At 38.2% G+C, this 20,397-nt stretch overlaps 1 protein-coding gene across 5 annotated transcripts in view; it reads right to left on the reverse strand.

Annotated features, from left to right (window-relative positions):
• Positions 1-412: 412 nt before the first annotated feature.
• LPGAT1 (lysophosphatidylglycerol acyltransferase 1) overlaps positions 413-20,397 on the reverse strand; it is a 116,711-nt gene continuing 96,726 nt past the window's right edge. For all 5 annotated transcript variants that reach the window (XM_082832659.1, XM_082832656.1, XM_082832657.1 and 2 more), the window contains 2 exons: positions 7,885-7,991; positions 413-5,492 (listed from right to left, as the gene is read on the reverse strand). In XM_082832659.1, the coding sequence (XP_082688785.1) occupies positions 5,341-5,492; positions 7,885-7,991 (259 nt within the window). In that variant the 3' untranslated portion in view covers positions 413-5,340. The remainder of the gene's footprint in view (positions 5,493-7,884; positions 7,992-20,397) is intronic.

The following is a 20,397-nucleotide window of genomic DNA, read 5'->3' on the forward strand; positions in this document are numbered from 1 at the left end:
AAAACAGCACAGGGCAGTGGTGTGCTGGACAGCCCCTACTGGCTGCCTACAGCTGATTGTTAAATTTTAGAGTTTTGCCAGCAGTTGCTAAACAGTTGTTATTAAAATTAAATTATATAAGCTTACAATGAGTGCTGAAGCTAAAAGTGGTTCACTTTAATGAGTATAATTTGTACAAGGGTAAGAAATAGTTTAACAGACCATGTATCAGATTGAAAGACAATAAATTTGAGAAATAAGTGGATTACGATGTAATTCCATTTTTTAAATCATGGTTGAATTGCGATCATAGATTGGCTACAAGAGTTCAGCAAAAATCAGTTAAAGTATCCTGGGAGAATCAACTGGCTATATGGGATTTACAATAAAGTATATTTTATTATTTGTTAACTGTGTTTATATGTCCTTGCTATCAGCAAAATTTTAACAAACGTATGCACACTTGAATACAGAATTTTTTTTCTAGAGCAGTCTATTCAACATTCACCAGTATACCACTGGATGGGGAAAGTGGGAAGGAGTGGGGGGAATAGTTTAAAACCAAAGGAGGAAGTACAATGTTTTTTCATTTGGATTTTCAGTTTGCCCTCAGCATCCAACTGCCATGATACACGTCCACAGATGTTAATGCCTAAATTATCTCCAGTAAAATACAACCACCCATCCCCACTACTAAGAATTAAAAGCACTTTACTTGAAAAAAATCAACTTTATTTTTTCTAGGTTAAAAAAAATAGAACCAGCTATTAATTTTTGTTGAGAAAATGCTTCTTTTGGTGTTCACATCTAAATTTCTGAAAAGGTGATCTGGTTACGAAAATAATCCCAAATGCATTCATAAACCAGATCCACGTGTGACCAGCCCTTTGCAAAATTTAATTACAGTTGCCACAGCCTTTACATTCATTCGTATCATATATTACAACATGCAGATACACAAAGAAAGACAGGTCAACAAGCTAAAGTAAACATTATGGCATCAGGAAAATGAAAATCCACCTGTATAAAATAAATACAACTTTGTAATAACTGTAAAGAAAATGAAAGCACTTAATACAACAATGGCAATTCAATGTACAACTGTTTCATTACCCAATCATGAAATGAGTTACTGTAAAATGCATAGACTCCTTACATGTAAAGAATTTGTGCATCACAGTCATGTGTTCAACAGTTTTACACAATAAAAATAAAGCCATTCAAAATATGTGTGCATACCTCGCAACTAGATTACACTTAAAACTTTTTTTTGCTCTTTTAACTGTTTTAAAAAAATATTAAATGTAAAAATCCTCAAATGGAAATTTGCAGAAAAACCCTTATTTTATTTTCCATATAGCTACAGTCAGCCTTCCCCAACAGTTCAGCACCCTCAGCTTATCCCCAGGGTCCAGTTCCTAATTGTTGGGTACCCATGCAAAATGATTACAATAAAGCACCAACCAGCGACTGTTCCAGAGAACACCTGGCCCCTCTGTGACTGAGAAATGTCCAATTTAGGTGGTTTTGGTCCCAAAGGTATTAGTCTCTACTGTCTCATAAAGTGAACCAGTATACTTGCTGCCCAGGGTGGCTTTGACTTCGCCTTTCATGTTAACAGATGTAAAATTCACAGCACTACATTGCAAAAAAATAAGAAGAACCATTTTTATCCATCCTTTGTGGGCCAGAGCTGACATACTCATAATGGTAACTCTGGAAGGAGGTCCTATGTAATGAAGGAAATAGCTGACTCTTCCTATTCAGCAATGCAAATAAAATTTTCTTAAATATAAAAAGAATCCAATAAGGCTATCCATGATTAACTTTCTACGATTATAACCAGGTCCCAATAGTTCAGAACAGTCTGTAGGGAAGTGATTGTCAAGAAACGTTACTAAGACAAATCCACCAGAAGTGAGTAACGTGAGCAAAGAATGAGAGGCATTCTTAACACTGATCCAAACACTATTAACGCTACAGGGATGTTCTGAGGTTTACATTTGGTGATTTAACGTTTCATTTTCACAAAAAGGCTCGAGAAAAATTACAATACCGCCAACTCTTGATTATTCATGGATTCCTTTTCTAGCCCATGGATTATTTAGGCTTTTGTGTTTCCTCTTCCTGAAGCTGTCTTTCCAAATCTTTTCACTACTCATTAACAGTCATAAATATATAGGCAATAGAAACTAATAAACTCAAATCTTTTTTTTAAATTAATATGCATCCCTAGAAGAAAAAAAGTTTGATGATAATAAAAACTCAAACACCTAAATACAATTAGATTTTTGGCTTACTATGACTTATTACTGGATTAACTATCCAGTAATCTCTAGTTCTTTTACTGTGGAAAATTAAGGGTTGGTTGTAATATTAACAACTACTTAATAACATGACAGATCTGAACTCATAGCTAGCTTTAAAAAAAATCTACTATTTGGATTCTCAACTCGTTTGCCCACCCAAAACATCATTTTCCATTCTGTAATTTTCCTTTACCGTCTACTGGCATATAGGTTTCTCCACAACATCTGTATATTTCAACACCAATGAGAGTTTCTGAAGTTAAGCATGAACTGCTGGGGTGGTCACTTCTGTAGTCACTGCGCCTGCCTGTGGCCAAGCAGATGCTCCCCTCACTGCGACTCGTTGAGACCAGGGTCCAGCAGGGAGTTCTCAACCCTCTCTGCTGTGTGAATCTAGGCAGATCAGCTGAGACCAAGAAGTGCTGAGATTCTACAAGGCATAAAATTGGCACAGTTTTATTTTCTTTCCCCTTGACAAAATGTATATTTTCTAAACATCCTTTGATCTCACTTTGCAAAGAAAATACAAATTAGGACTTTTAATTCAGTTCTGTACAGTGGCATATTGCTGCTTCCCTGATTGCCATATAAAAACATGGATTCTCTCTTTACATTCTCTAGTACAAGCAGGAGAACTCCAGTTACTGATAACGGAAAGCACTATCAATGCTCTCAAACATTTTGCCAACAGAAGAGAGAGAACATGTTGATGAAGGATCAAAGAGGGATAGGGCAGATCAAATACACATCTATTTACAACTCACAGATCTATTTTCAAAAGTTAACTCACACATCTACTGGTATTTGTCACTCTACAGACTGTTGAAATGACTGCACTTGAAAAGTAAAGCATCTTACATAATAGTCTGTTTAACATATACAGTATATTAAACAATACCACGTTCCTTTGGAGCACAGTGATGGCAAAAGTGGCCCGAAACCACATTTATATATGCATGTATGCATTCCTCTCTCTTTTTTTATTTTCTTGGATGGGAGAACTGGCCACGCTATCTGCGCCTTGCTTAGCAACGAGGAAAAGGTCTATTGGCTAGGACTGTGCGTGCCATACTCGACAGTGAGCAACTTATCCTCCAGATGGCTGACTAATCTCTCAAATGAACAATATCAATTCATCTTGTCAAGCGGTGTTTGCTGGGCCTCGAACAAAAGCATCTTTAAGCTTCTATCCGTCTTCCTATCATTATCCATACCTCTATATTGAGATTGGCTTCACCTATTCACTGTCACTGTCAAACACATAAGGAAATGCTTAGATTTCAAAAAAACTGCATCTTATAACAACCATTACCAAACTAAACACATTAACACTATCTTCTGCATTTTACCAGTAGTAGTCTAATATTCAATGAGGTATTTCAGGTAACGCATCATTCTATTTCACATAGGCATTGAATTAGCCCTAAAGATGAAGATGCTGTGGGCTTTGATTTGGTGTTGCTTTGCCTTTCCCACATAACTGGGAGAAAATTCACATCTTTCCAGTTTTTTTGGTTTATTGAAAAAAAGATAACACTAGCCTTTACTTTTATTTTCTGGCTACTTCTCAAAATTGTCATTTGTACGATTAGTGGCGATAGGGGAACCTACAATGCTCACATCACAGATAACTACCACTGACTCACTAGGATCTAAATAGTTTTATAGTCCCAAGCCAAAAAATAGCCTCTCTCTCAACACTGGGAGTGCAGGTGATGGGCTGATGGCATGCCAGCACTTTTTGAGAAGTGTTTGGTTCTACTATGAGGTCAATCACATGAACATAGTGACAAATTTAAGAAAAAGAAGTTTTCTAGAACTAGAAACTTGACTTTATCCTTTCCAAAGGCAATTGGAAGAGACTGAGAAGCCCTTTTGCTGGTCTCTCTCCTGGTTACATCACTCTGACATGGGCAGCTCCTTGATGTGCTAAGGGAACACAGGTTCCGGGGGTGCCATGTGAGAACTTGTCACCACTGGAAGCCAGCGCCTGGCTTATCTCTTATTTTTCTAATAAACTAGTCTATTTCACCTTAAATTGATCATTCAAATGTCTTACCTTAATTTGTTTCAACCATCCCCATATGCATTTAATGCTAATATGCAAAATGGAGGGAAAAAAAAAAAAGGCTCTGAGTGGGACGGAAGCCTCCGTGTGGTTGGTGCCCAATGCAGGCAGCGCTGGAGAGCGCCAGAGCACAGATCCACGTGCAGACAGGCAGCCTCTCAAAAATCCCACTCACTGATTATGCTTATGTTTGTTTTTAGGTTATAGTACTAATCCTTTGCTATATATGCATCTGATAAAAGTGCATTTTGTAAAAGACAATCATCAACCTATGATATGTCTTCTATACAAGAAGATAAATCAAATGACCCACCCCTCATACAAGGGGAAGCACTAGTGCATGTAAACACAGCATTGGACTGAGCTGGTCTTTCTGAAGAACACATTCTAGTACCAGAATATGTCCAGTGGACACTGCTTTGCCCCCCAGAGTATGCTTGACACCGAACTTCATGTAGCTGTGGAGGACCGGAGTGTCGCTGCGAACAACAGGGAAAGAGTTCTTCAGAAGGTGCCAACCAGCTCCCCTCGAGGTTACCAGTAACACAGCAAGAGTTGGTGGAGATGAGGGCGCTCTACAGCACTGCCTAACAGAGACTACTAGCTAAAAGGAACGGATGCGTACAACTTTCTGAGCTTGAACTAGATTAACAGGTATATCTGGTGGCAACAGAATTTGTCTCAGAGAGTCTTCTAGGATGATTTTATGATTTCCTCTTCTCCAAAAGTGATGTTTGCCTAAATGTGTGGTGGAGTGTATCTTTTTAAAACATGAAAAGTCCTTAAAACATATTTGCAGGTCATTATATTATTGATCCTCATTTTAGTAGAGTTTTAAAATATCCCAAAGGGGGATAAATATTAATCCATCCATTGAATTTCCTTTTCCTTTTTTTTTTTATATTCTGATTTGTACATGTAAAACAATGCACGCTTATGAAAGTCCAAGCTCCTGTGGTGACCTTGACAAGTCCAAGTCAATTCCTAAAACAGGCAATGGTAAAAATACTGAAAGATGCTGTACCACATATAGCCTGACAAAAATGCAAAAGACTGTATAAGAAATAGCCACGTATTGCTGAGCGTCATTTCCCTGGAAACAGCTTCCTCATGGCCCTTGGGAGGTGGAAAAGCCCCTAAAAGACAAGATAGAAATATTAATTTGTTTTACTGTGGTGGTAGGTGTCCTAGAATAGAAGTTGAACATTAGTTTAACTAGAGTTTTTTGCTCTTGTTTTTTTTTTAAAGCATCTTCTGTGACTTCTTGTTGCTCTTAAAGAGCGATATCATTTGAAATACGATTTTCAAACCGCTAAGCCTTTTCCTGCCTCCCTGAGTCTTCGCCTTTATTCTCTGGCTGGTACGCTCCTCCTCCACCTCAGTGAATGGCAGGCTCCTTGCATTCTTCCAATATCAGAAAAATACCACCCATCTAGTCTCCCCTTCCCCCGTCAGTCACTCTTATCTCCGTGTTTATTTCCTTCTTGGCACTTTCCACAATCTGTATTGATTGCAATCTACCTTTTCTTTTTTCTACAGACTGGTTTACTCTCTGTCTCCTACTGGAATATAAGCTGCATGACAGAAGGCACTATGGCTGCATTGTTTTCCACTGCATCCCTATAGATTTCCACACTGGCCAGGACACAGGATGTGTGACTCAATTAAATAATTTCCAGGGAATTCCCTAGCGGTCCAGTGGTTAGGACTCTGTGCCCTCTGTGCCAAGGGCCTGGGTTCAATCCCTGGTCAGGGAACTAAGATCCTGTAAGCCATGTGGCGAGGCCAATAAAAAAGAAAATATTTCCAGAATAGCATAATTTATACTAATTCTTCTATTTACAAATTAAATGTTTTTGCCACAAAAGGGGTTGTAAATTACTGATATTTTCAAAAGGCAGTATGGTTTATGGAATATGTCTTAATAATAAAAAGAGAAACACAAAGTAAACAGATGTCTGTAAATTCTCTTCTGGAAAGGAAGGCTAGACCACTTTGGAGCAATATTACCTAAGGTCATCCTGAAAACACTCTTCAGCATTTCAAATAGTCTTTGTCCTTGCTGATAATCCCCTAGCATAAGCTGATTCAAGAGAGGATTTGCTTCTCACAAACAATTTACAGAGAAGGCTTTTAAGTTTCAAGGTCTGTTATACAAATAGCTTTCTTAAAAAGAGTTACTATTATTGTTGCTACTATTTAGGCCAAATATCACAAAGAGATTGAGACTGAAAAAGAAGACAGATCTTGCTGGCCTTTTAATCACTTGATGCCTTCTTAGATATCCATCCTATCTCATCTTGAAAGAAATTTCTAGAGTAAGACCAAGGAATGCACACAGCAGAGAGAGGCATCTTGTTCAACTAGTCTTACTAGGAATTCTAATGGCATACACAATGTCCTACTCCTGTCATATTAATATGCACTACTCCAAAGCCCCAGGGTTGGAAAGTTGAGGAAGCAATCCTATTGAGGACAAAGTGAAACAACCCTAAACATAAAGAAAAAAGCCTTAAAGGTAATTAAGAGCATCAGCCTTTGCTTATTAGTATTAGACCTTCTGTAGTCTGATTCAATATCTACTTTAATTCTGTACCAAAAAAGTCTAGGTGGGAAGAAAATTGGACCTCTACTAATCTAAAACCCCATGGCTATTCTCAGGCCCGGGACAACTTTCTCTTCATCTTTTTATCCCTATTGCAGGGTCTAGAAAATAGACCCATGGCACAGCTAACTGTGAAAGCACTTTGGTATGCCTGGTGTTCTAACCAATGTTATTTCCTTCTTTCCTAACTTCCTTTTTTTCCTCCCTCTCCCCTCCCTGCCTCCTAGGTCTTTTTCGCTCGTTGTAGTTGTCACAGAACGTAGAGAATATTGAGTATAGAAAAGGGATCTTAGGGTAAATGTCTCCCTAGGAGAAAAATGTAATAAGGTTATATCCATGAAAACTTAACATGTAAACTTTATCCCTCCATGTAAAGAAAAGAATAAAGCATGTGAAAATGCAGTTATTTATTTATTTGGCCGCACAACATGCGGGATCTTAGTTCCCCAACCAGGGATTGAACTCACGCCCCCTGCAGTAGAAGTATGGAGTCTTAACTCCTGGACCACCAGGGAAGTCCCTGAAAATGCAGTCAAAAGTGATCTGAAACAACTGTATGGTGACGGTATCAGTCAAACAATCAAGTACAATGCCAACACATGAATGATATTTGCTATTTCATAAAACAGACCATATAATCGCAAATGTATGCTGGCCGTCTTCCAGACTGTGTACTCTCTTGAACTAGATCCATTTATACAAGGGATACTCACCATTTGATCTTTCCACACTGGCTGATGAAGAGCCTGAATAAATTTCACATAAATCTGTCTTTATAAAAATTCTAAGCTGAAATTCTTAAATACAGAAATACTGTGATTCCTTTAGGGTATCGGAAGAATCGAAAAATGGTTATCTCCCCTAAAGTACATCTTTGAAACTATCAGTAACATCAGGAACATGTATAATAGGACTCTGTGTACCTGTTTCATAAAAATGTGATAAGAGGTCCTCTTTTTCAATAAAACGCTGATAGAGCCAGTCAGCAAGGTTATCAGTCTCCAGGGGTATATCTTTAATTGGAAAGATCCTATCAAGAGTCAGAAAAAGAGCAAAAACTACTTTAATTCAGAAGTCAGAATCATTCAGAACCACAACTTAGCTTTAGATTATCCTATATCTACAAATAATTATTGAGAAATACCTGTCTCCCCATGTTTGTAGGTTTAAGTAGGAATGGTTTTTGGAACAGGTGAAGTTGGTTTTTTTGCGGTACGCGGGCCTCTCACTGTTGTAGCCTCTCCCGCTGTGGAGCACAGGCTCCGGACACGCAGGCTCAGCGGCCATGGCTCACGGGCCCAGCTGCTCCGCGGCACGTGGGATCCTCCCGGACCGGGGCACGAACCCGTGTCCCCTGCATTGGCAGGCAGACTCTCAACCACTGCGCCACCAGGGAAGCCCCAGGTGAAGTTTTAAAATGCAGTTTCTTTAGAACACATTTAGAGTACTCAGACGCTAGGCCAAATAATGCATCTTGGCAATGTTCCTTTGGTGGGAATGCCTATGAACCAGACAGAATCTACCTAAATTGGTGTCTCTTTGTTAATCATATCAGAGATACTGGTTTCATGAGCAGGGCCAACTCTTTCTGACTGGGCGTGGTTGCTGGAAAATGATTCTGAAGAATCTGTGTCTGTGTCCTTACTCAACAGGAAATGGCCTGGGATGATCAGTGATATATATCCACTGCGAGTGAGAACAGAACAGTGGCAGCATGAGTAAGTACAATACTAGAATTGACCTTGAAAAGGCGTTTCTTTTCTTTTTTGTTTTCCAATTTTGAGGGGGAGGTGTTCTTTATTTTTTTTCTTCATCAAAGGTATAAAGGTACAGTTTTAAAAATCTGCAAAAGGTTTTTTTGTATGAAAAAATGCAACCCACCTCCTCTGCCCTTTGTTTCTCCCCCCACAGAGGAATCGATTTTTACCTCTTGGTATTTATCGCCATATTTCTTCTTCAGTTTTAGGGCTTATCTACTGACTATGGAAGATGAGGACTAAGCTCCTTCCTCTTCCTGTTCCCACCACACATGTACATCCTTCCCATCTTCCCAATACACTTGTATGGTCACTTTAATTATCACAATATTTGATGTTTACACTATTATAATCATGTAAATATATTCAAAGGTAAGCCATGTAGTAAATCATGGCTACTGTTCCTTTCCTCCCCAATTTTTGTTCTCCTTAGATTGAGCAATTGCATTGTTTTCTATGTATACATAACCAATTCAACCACAAACTCTGGACCAATTGTCTAAAATCAGTTCTCTAGATCTATCCTTTGAAGGGCCAGATAGAAAATATTTAGACTTTGCAGGCTATTAAGATCTCTGTTGCAACTACTCTACTCTGCTTTGCAGTGTGAAGGCAGCCATAAACAAGGTATAAATAAATTAGAGTAGCTGTGTTCAAATAAAATTTTATTTAAAAACCAGGCAGTGGGCCAGGTCGACCTGTGGTCTAGATCTCCTCCCAGGGTATTCACCTACATCAGAAATCCTTTCAATTTCACCCTCCTGAGGAAACTTCACCCAGATTCTGGATTTGCTGCCTGTAGTGTTCATCCTGCAAAGCCCCTTCGTCATCATCCTGGTGATTCTCTGTACTCCTAAAGTGCATTTAATGTTTCCTACATCTCATGACTTCCTTTTCTGTATTTCTTCCACATTTTGATGGAGTACATCCTCCAGCAGTTTCTTGAGAAAAGGTACTTGAAATCTTGCATTTGTGCCGATGTCTTTTTTTCTGTCCTCATACCTGGGTTGATAATGTGACTAGATACAGGATTCAGGGTTGGAATTCATTTTCTTCCATCTCTGTTTTTTTGTCCTCCTTTCTGAGATTTCTTATTTAATTTCAAACTTTTTACTGAGTTTTTTTTTTTTTTAATCATACTTTTAGTTTCTAAGAGCTCTCTGAGTGTTCCTTTTTTTTTTTTGCGGTACGCGGGCCTCTCGCTGTTGTGGCCTCTCCCACTGCGGAGCACAGGCTCCGGACGCGCAGGCTCAGCGGCCGTGGCTCACGGGCCCAGCCGCTCCGCGGCATGTGGGATCTTCCCGGACCGGGGCACGAACCTGAGTCCCCTGCATCGGCAGGCGGACTCTCAACCACTGCGCCACCAGGAAAGCCCAGAGTTTTCTTTCTCATCATAAGATTTGCATTTTATCAATTTTTTCCATCTACCGAAATGCTTATATAATTTCTCCCTTTATTCTGTTAATGTGATTAATTAAAGGGACTGATTTTGAATGTTAAACCAAACTTTCATTCCTGGAATGTATGCTCTCAGTATACAATATGATGCATTTTAAATATTTTGCTGGTTAGTCTTATACCTATAATCATGTAAGAGATTTGCCTATAAATTTTCCTTTCTTATAATATCCCTGGTTCAGGTTTTGGTATCCAAGTTATGCTGGTCTCATAAAACAAGCTAGGAAGTATTCCCTCTTTTTGATGCTCTGAATTAACTGCACTTAATGTCCTTTAATTTTTCTTTTTAATGACTATAGGATCTGAGATGATGTCCCCTTTTTCGTTCCTGATATCAGTAACATGGACCTTTTTTTTCCCTTGATCAGCCTTGCCAGGAGCTGATCAAGTTTACAGTGTTTTCAAAAAACCAATTATTTTTGGTGTCATTATTCCTTCTATTGTATGTTTTCTATTTCAGTAAATTCTCCTTTATTATCCCCTGTCTTCTACCATCTTTGGATTGCATTTACTTTTCTTTTTCTAACTTCTTGAGATAGATATTTAGATCGCTGATTTTCAATTTTCTTCTTTTCTAATGGAAGCTTTTAAGGCTATAAATCTTCCTCTAAACACAGATTAAGGTGTATCCCATACATTTTTATAGATCATATTTTCATTATCATTCTGTTAAAAATATTTTCTAATTTCATTGCAATCTCTTAATACCTGGTAAACATTAAATTACTCTACTCACTATTGATGGGCAGTTTCTCATCTTTTGTTATTATAAACAATGTTACAATGAATAACACTGTGCAAATGTCCATTCATATGTGTATATCTATAGGATAAAATTCCGGAAGTGAAACTGCTAAGTCAAAGGCTAAATGTATTAGTAATTCTGAAAGATGTTGCTACATTATCTTCATAAAGATTATACCACTTTATACTAGCAATTTATGAGAATGCCTCTCACAGAAAGATTTTTAAGCTGGAGAATAATAAAATCAGAAGGCTCCGATTTAGGTATAGAAGATGCCTAGCAGTGTTTCACAACTGGGATATGCCAATTTGGGGACACATTCTTGGGAATCCATCTATGAGCTCTCTTTAAGAAAATAGATATGTTTTCATTTTAATATTAACCTTAATAAAAATATTCTGAATCATAGATAAACATGTGAGTAAGTACTGCCATGTGACTTTGGTGCCTATGTTTACAGTCATTTTGGCACAATGCAGTACTACTTTAAAAGGCCAGAGACGTTAACGGGGGACATACTTAAGAGCAAAATCTATTCTTTCACCTCTTAAAAGTCACCTCTCCCTGTGATCTTTAACATCCATTAAAATAAAATGAGAGAGGGGCTTCCCTGGTGGCGCAGTGGTTGAGTCCGCCTGCCGATGCAGAGGACACGGGTTCGTGCCCCGGTCCGGGAAGATCCCACATGCCGCGGAGCGGCTGGGCCCGTGAGCCATGGCCGCTGAGCCTGCGCATCTGGAGGCTGTGCTGCGCAACGGGAGAGGCCACAACAGTGAGAGCCCCACATACAGAAAAAAAAAAAAAAAAAAAAATGAGAGGAGTTCTGCTTCTTGTAATTGTAGAGTAATTCATAGGTAACAGTTATAAATTCTGGACAAAATGCAAAAAGTAATTAGTGGAAGGCACTGGAGAGTGACTAAAGGCAGGCAGATATTGGAGCAGAGTCAACACTTGGCAGACAGGAATGGCACTGGTTTTCCAGTTTTTATAGCTTTTAACCTGAGAATAGTTCCCCTATGTAAGTCTTCCTGGTTGCAGAATCGGAGGACAGAGATTAGGGTGACCATAGCAGTTGTAAAGTGAGGAATCCCAGAAAGAAGTAAGCACTGAGTGGGAGCCACGACTTCTGAGTATAACCCCCACTCAGATCTCTGGGTAACCCCTGAACTATGTATGTATGAGGCAGACTCCAGCAGAATAAAGCCAGCGGACACAGGGAGATGCCCAGAGCTATGCAGGAAATGTAACTATTCAGGAAACTTAATCATTTATTTTTCTTTTTGCCAAATTAACTGTCCTTAATATTTGGATTTTTAGGAAAGTCAGTTAACATCATCCTGATACTAGTGGAATGTTTTGTTTGTTTCTTCCGTGGAAGTGTTTTTTTTTTTTTTTTAAATTGTAGTATAGTTGATTTAGGGAATGTTTTAAAATTAAAAATTAACAATTTAAACTTAAAAATCAAATTTTATTTTTTAAATGAATGGTATTACAAATTACTGACTTTTTACTTTTAGATAATTTAATACTGTCTTAACACAGTTTTGTAATATAAGTAGTGCTCTTTAAACTATTCACCTCTACCACACTAGGTAGAGTCCAATGGTTTGGGAAATTATTTATATTATTATTATTTTTTTTTTTTTGTGGTACGCGGGCCTCTCACTGTTGTGGCCTCTCCCGTTACGGAGCACAGGCTCTGGACGCGCAGGCTCAGCGGCCATGGCTCACGGACCCAGCCGCTCCGCGGCATGTGGGATCTTCCCGGACCGGGGCACGAACCTGTGTCCCCTGCATCGGCAGGCGGACTCTCAACCACTGCGCCACCAGGGAAGCCCTGTATTACTTTTTAACCTCTAAAAATATACTATTTCTATAAATATAAAAGCAGGTCTAATCAACCTAAGGATAACTAAGAAAGAACCATAGAGATAAAGAATATCCTTGGGCTTCCCTAGTGGCGCAGTGGTTAAGAATCTGCCTGCCAATGCAGGGGACAAGGGTTCGAGCCCCGGTCTGGGAAGATCCACATGCTACGGAGCAGCTAAGTCCGTGAGCCACAACTACTGAGCCTGCGCTCTAGAGCCTGCAAGCCACAACTACTGAGCCTGCGTGCCACAACTACTGAAGCCCACGCGCCTAGAGCCTGTGCTCCACAACTAGAGAAGCCACAGCAATGAGAAGCCCGTGCACCACAATGAAGAGTAGCCCCCGCTCGCCACAACTAGAGAAAGCCCGTGCACAGCAACAAAGACCCAACCCAGCCAATAATAAATGAAAGAAAGAAAGGAAGGAAGGAAGAAAGAAAGAAAAAGAATTCCCTGATTTCCTGAAATAGTACTTAAAGCAGCTTTATAAGGAGAAAAGTGACATTGATATAAGGCTGAATTAATAGAGGAAGTTTGGGTTTACCAATTAAACTCTTGAAAGAATGTGGTGAGGTTGGCGAAGTACCTATTGCTTTAAATGGGGTGAGTGTGGGAGTGGGGCTGTGTTTTAACCGAAAACCTACCCTTCCATTCGCCTAGAGCAGCTGGGACATTCTCTTGCCTTAGGAGGCAGCCAGGAGGGCAGACCAAATGCTCCCTCAAGAGCAATCTACCTCTATTACTCCGATTCTTTGGTCACCACGGGATTAAAATATTAAAACAACTAATCTTCTAATATGGCAGAGTGTCAAATGCACTGAATACCAGTCCTCTTGGAATCAAATAAAAGGAGTTCTTGTGGGATATAAATAAATAACAGAAACAAATCTTTCCAATACCAATAGCTATCCAATGAAAACTTAGCTCTTGATTTTCAAGAAATAAAAATTATTATCAGTAATCCAGAATGTGCTCTTAAACACAGAGTATTCCACCAAAATCCACAGTATTATATTTAAGAGCACTAGATAAATTATACTTTCAAAAAAAGATATAAAATAATGCTTAGCTGGCACCTATACATTCTCACTAGAATTTTCATGCCACAAAGACTCCCAAACGTGAGCTAACAAACACCATGGCTAAATCCTCAATACAATTATGCCAACTACATATTAGGAGCTAATAAGCACTGAAGAAGATCAACTGTTTGTGCTTTCTAAAACCTAATAACCTAGCAGAGGGATCAGACAAGCAAAAAGTCTAAAATCAGAATGTGGTAAATGTTATATAAGGAGTTTAAACAATTTCTCTGTAAGTTTAAATGAAGGGGTGTGCATGTCTACTTATGATATAGCCTACATGGAAAAGGCATCACTTGAGCTGTCCTAAAAGAGTCAGTAGGATTAAAAAACTTAAAACAAATTTTTAACAGAGTAACAATATGCATATAGCTTTCAAGAATCAGAGCAGTACAAGGTTCACAACGAAAAATAATAGACCTATTTTTTCCCTCGTCAGATCCCTCTTCCCCAGATACAACCCCTTTCAACTTTCTTTTGCTGTTCACTTCCACATTGCTTATAAACATGCTAGACTGTCCAATTTAAAGTGTATTCATTGACTTCCTATTAAGGAAGATAAGGATTTGGCTTTCTTCTACCTTTGTCGTCTGCTCCTTTGGCTTCCTCCTCCTCCTCCCCTACAGTTAATAATTCCTCCTCAGTGCCAACTCTGTCCTTCATAACTATGCTTATTAGTTTATGTTCTATTTATTTTCTTATGTGTCTGTTTCCTCTATCAGACTGTGCTATACTCATCTTTGCATACCCATGTGCACATCAGTGCCTGCTCCTTTGTGGGAACTCAAGTTTGCTGAACTGAATTAAATGCAAAGTAATCCGCCAGCATAAAACATGATGAGGTACCATCTGGAGACAGCCACAATACCACAGGTACAGTTAACTGACACCAGCAGGGCTGGTATGACAAGAATAACTCAGAAATGCGGAAACTACTTGTCACCAAAAATAGATTTATGGACAAGAACAGATCCTGTCAAATTTAACGTATCAGAAGATCTCCCAGCACTCAATTCCCAGAAGTTTTGCTTTGAGCCATCGTCCTTAGGTAAGCGGCTCAGGCCTCATCCTCAACATTCTAAAACGTAGTATTTGTAGCTTCCTCCTGCATCCACTAGAAAGGCTTAAAAAAAAACCCACTCAGCTATGTGAAAAACAATTTCAGCAACTCAGATATAAATTTTTTTCCACTTTAATAGAGGAATAAACCAAGGCTCTAAGGTAGCAAACCTAGGGTCATATAGGAGAGAATTTTGAGTGACTTTTTAAGGTTTGTGTCGAAAGGGAGATGGCAAATACTCAGCACCTAGACTACTGCTTCCCTTCACAGTCAGGGACAATTGAGCCTGTTACGCCTTCCCCTTGAGTCCTGCTCCTTGAAAGAGTCAAAGCCATAGCAAACTAACATGCCACTTGAGGGCATAAACAATGAGATGGCATTCTTTACACCTCAAATTTATTTATTATATCTTTTATCGTATTACGTCCTTTGAGACACAGATGCTTGCTGAATGAACTGAACTATCCAGTAAGCAAAATATAAGATTGGTATATTTGCTTAAGAGAATCACTATTATGTTTTCCATGAGTCTAATGACATTTAAAAATTTTTCTTAAGCCTTTTTTTTAGAGTAGTTTAAGGTTCACAGCAAAATTGAGGGGAAGGTACAGAGATTTTTCCATATCTCCCTAATGACTTTTAAAATAATTTTTATTTTGAAATAATTTCAGACTCAAAGAAGAGTTACAAAAATAGTGCAAAGAATTCATATATATGCTTCACCCAGATTCCCCAAATATCATTATTTCCCATATTTACTTTATCATTCTTTTTCTCCATATATGTATTTTCTGATATATGTGTACATATATATATGTATATATATGATCTTTCCTCAATTTTTGAGAGTAAGTTACAGATGGTGTGCCCCCTGAACACTCCCATGAGCATTTTCTAAATACAAGAACAGTCTCTTATATAACCATGCTGCAATGATCAAAATCAGGAAATCAACACTGATACTATTACCTAATCTACACTCTACAGATTTCATTCAAATTTTGCCAAGTGTCCCACCAATGTCTATAACAAAAAAAAGAAAAGAAAAAAGACAGAAACAAAGGAATAAAGAAACAAGAAAAGAAACAAAAAAAAAGGTCCCACGCTTTAGGAAGAGGAGAATAGCAGTGAAATAAATAACACAGGGTGAAGTATCAATATCAATAAAGGGAATATATTTGTTAACATCTTTATTGGAGTATAATTGCTTTACAATGGTGTGTTAGTTTCTGCTGTATAACAAAGTGAGTCAGTTACATGTGTACATATATCCCCAGACTCCTCCCTCCCACCCTCCCTATCCCACCCCTCTAGGTGGTCACAAAGCACCGAGCTGATCTCCCTGTGCTATGCGGCTGCTTCCTACTAGCTATCTATTTTACATTTGGTAGTGTATATATGTCAGTGCTACTCTCTCACTTCATCCCAGCTTACCCTTCCCCCTCCCCATGCCCTCAAGTTCACTCTCTACGTCTGCGTCTTCATTTCTGTCCAGCCCCTAGGGTTCATCAGAACCATTTGTTGTTTTTTTTTTTAGATTCCATATATATGTGTTAGCATACGGTATTTGTTTTCTTCTTTCTGACTTACTTCATTCTGTATGACAGATGGTTTTCTCAGAGTATATGCCCAGTAGTGGTGTTGCTGGATCATATGGTAGTTCTATTTTTAGTTTTTTAAGGAACCTCCATACTGTTCCCCATAGTGGCTGTATCAATTTACATTCCCACCAACAGTGCAAGAGGGTTCCCTTTTCTCCACACCCTCTCCAGCACTTATTGTTTGTAGATTTTTTGATGATGGCCATTCTGACCAGTGTGAGGTGACACCTCATTGTGGTTTTGATTTGCATTTCTCTAATGATTAGTGATGTTGAGCATCCTTTCATGTGTTTGTTGGCAATCTGTATGTCTTCTTTGGAGAAATGTCTATTTAGGCCTTCCACCCATTTTTGGATTGGGCTGTTTGTTTTTTTGATATTGAGCTGCATGAGCTGCTTGTATATTTAAGAGATTAATCCTTTGTCAGTTGCTTCGTTTGCAAATATTTTCTCCCATTCTGAGGGTTGTCAATAAAGGGAATATTTAATAGGCAAATATACTCCAGGTAAGAAGTAATGAAATCTGAGCTAGGCTATGGCATTGAAATAAGAAGAGGGAATAGAAACAAACATTGCAGAGGTACCTTTCATAGGAAATGGTGGCTGGATTTGAGAGAGAGGATAAAATTTTAAAGTGTAAGAGTCAAAGAACTCCAAAATTTTTATTCTGGGTGAGGGCAGAATGATGTCACCATAAACCCCAATTGGAAAGCCAGGAGAAACAAGTTGGTGTGAAGGAAAATGAGTTCAGTTCTAGACATATTAGGTTTGAAGAAGCAACAGGGTATCCAGGTGGAGGCAAGGAAGTTAAGTGAGGATTTGGAACTTGGCAGAAAGACTGAGAGCTAGAGGTACACCTACAGAGGATCCACTGCTACATAGTCTCCTATTATGGACTCAACCTCCACAGGAAAAAAAAAAGAGGACTAAAAACAGGCTCCTAGAGAAGGTCTATACTTAAGTAATCTCTGTGTGTTTGTGTGTGTATTCCTGTATTAAATGGAAGGTTAGACAAAAAGACCTAGCTAGCCCTTTCTACTTCTCAGATCCAATCCAATGACTTTAAGTAACTAAAATATAAATAATGATCAGTGAGAGTTATGCTTAACCACTATTCACTTAAAATTTAAACTCTAAGAATTTTTTTGAAAATTTGGGGGACATAATATTTCCAACAAAACTTAATTAGAAAATGAAAAGCATTTTTTGAATACCAATGGCAGGCATTGTCCTTGACTCTAGAGAAATCTGAAAGTGAAAAAAGAAGTGGTGAGCCCCCAGAGGGCCAACAAGGTGGGATAGAGCACTTCATTTCCAAAGCTTATTGTGTCCAGATTCATATACTGAAAAATGACTTAGCAAATCAGATTTTAGGTTATGTCTTGGTTCTATGTTAACATTAAAAATTTCTTTCATGTATATCTATAACTTCTTATAAACATTTGAGAAGAAATTAAGCATATCTTCTAACTAGAGGATAGAGATTTTATCTTATTTGAAATGATGATTCGCCTCTTTCAAATCTTCAACTTCATTACAGAAACACAGGATTCAATCCATAATACAGTCAAACCTCAATTAAGACCACTTATTTAATACCATCAGCATCCTGAATGGTGCCAAACTAAAATGCTTTGTTTTCTTAAAGAAAAGGGAAAACAACTGCTGGGGCAGAAAAGAGAAAAGAACTTGGGGGTGGTGAACATAAATAAAATCAGTCAAGCAGAACTAAAAACTTGAAGATTAAATTTAATGTGTAACTTTCCATTTTCCAACTGGAAGCTTTGAATAGTGACTTATGACTAAAACATCCAGCCTTTTCCAGGGAAAAGCTAGGGCCCAGAGGCAAAGCAATAGAAAACAAGAGATGACAAGAAAAGCAGACAGGAAGAAGAGAATCAGAAGTAGAGGTGAAATGAGCAATAATTATAAGTGCTGGTAGACAAAAGGCCCATAAGAAAAACTGAAGACAGGACAATGTTTCCTTCTCCTGGGGAAAAAAGCCACTTTTAGTTCAAGAGGCACTCTAATGACCTCACTCCCAGGTAAGTAATTTGGGGGCCAGGGCTGAGGGTGGTAAACCTCTAAACCTGCATCATTAGTACCTGTGTATACCACTTAGGTGTGAACCACTTTAGTGTTACTCACAGTTACTGGGAAAAGGTGACGTGAAACCTCATTATGTTGAATAACTGATTTTTACTATATTAATTATATTCTACTTTATTCTAGATTTTATACTAAAAAATTATTATAGAAATTTAAGCCTCACAAAAATTATGGATGAAACACTAGAATATGAAAATCTAGATTATATAATTTGAGCATTTCAATACCTTCATTTAAAGGGGTAAAATCTATTTGGTATCTATTAAATAGTATGCATTTTAAATGTGAACTTATTAAATTCTTATAACTACCTGACGAAAATGCTTTTGTTGCAATTACTCAAATGATTATTAAACCAAAATTCTAAATTGTGGGCAATTTCTTTTTTCAATTAATACATTCACACTGTAAAAAAAAAAAGGCCTAAAATAGTACAAAGAGAAGTAAGAGTCCCTCCCCAGAGGCATTCACTGTCAACAGTTAAATACCAACCATTCAGCAGTCACTGTGCTGCCTTTTTTGGGGGGATGGGGGGGACAGGGGAGAGGTAGCAATTACTTTTTGGACTTTTAAGTGCTGCATGCCAAATATACAATTAAATTATAACTAAGCCTTTATTATACTGGTTTTTAAGATGCCTCTCAGTTTCAGAGATGTTAACATGTGAAAAAATATGTATCTTAATGGGTGAAATATGGTATATGATGTCTCGCTGATTGTGTTTTTCAGAATTTAAATGCAGTATCTAAGAAGTAACACTACTTTATGGGATGGGCTTCAAATATCACCTTTATAACTATCAACTATAAGAAATATAATTAGAAAATCATCAATCATACACATGTTCCCAAGTAAATGCGGCTTTTCTAATCTTTCCATTGATCTGACCCTGCCCTCATACCACACTGCTTTAATTACACTAAGCCTTGACATCTGGTAGGAAGAATTCCTCTGTCTTGTTCATCTTCAACACTATCTTAGCTATTCATTTATCTTTACTCTCTCAAATGAATTTTAGAACCATTTGTCAAGTTTCCAGAAAAACCCTCCTGGATTCTGATCATAATCCTCCTGGATATAATATATTTGCAATTATGTTAAATTTATAGATTAATTTGGGAGAACTGACATCTCTATAATTTTCAGCCTTCCCCTCTATGAACACAGTATCTCTTTCCACTTATTCAGGTCTTTTATGTTCTTCGATGCAGTTTTATATTTTCCTTCATAAAAGTCTTCTACATTTTTTCTTAAGTTTTATTGGTAGATACTTTATAGTCTTCTTGCTTCTCAGATAAGTATCTTTAAAAAAATTACATTTTCTATTTATGTCAGTAAAAAGGGATAATATTGATTTTTTTCTGTGATGATTTTATATCAAGATTGCTAAACTCTATAAATAGAAGGTGAACTCAGTTTCTTGGGTTTTCTATGTAGACTATTGTGATGGTTAACTTTTTTTTTTTTTTTGCGGTACGCGGGCCTCTCACTGTCGTGGCCTCTCCAGTTGCGGAGCACAGGCTCTGGACGCGCAGGCTCAGCGGCCATGGCTCACGGGCCCAGCTGCTCCGCGGCATGTGGGATCTTCCCGGACCGGGATACGAACCCGTGTCCCCTGCATCGGCAGGCGGACTCTCAACCACTGCGCCACCAGGGAAGCCCTAACTTTGTTTTTATATTTGAAAACTCTAATGGTTTACACCTATGAAAATACGTTACCTATTTACTTCCAATGGATAGGTAATTTGAGTAGTTTT

Source organism: Leucopleurus acutus, assembly GCF_964270905.1.
Source record: "Leucopleurus acutus genome assembly, chromosome: 2".
NCBI classification, from domain to species: Eukaryota; Metazoa; Chordata; class Mammalia; order Artiodactyla; family Delphinidae; genus Leucopleurus; species Leucopleurus acutus.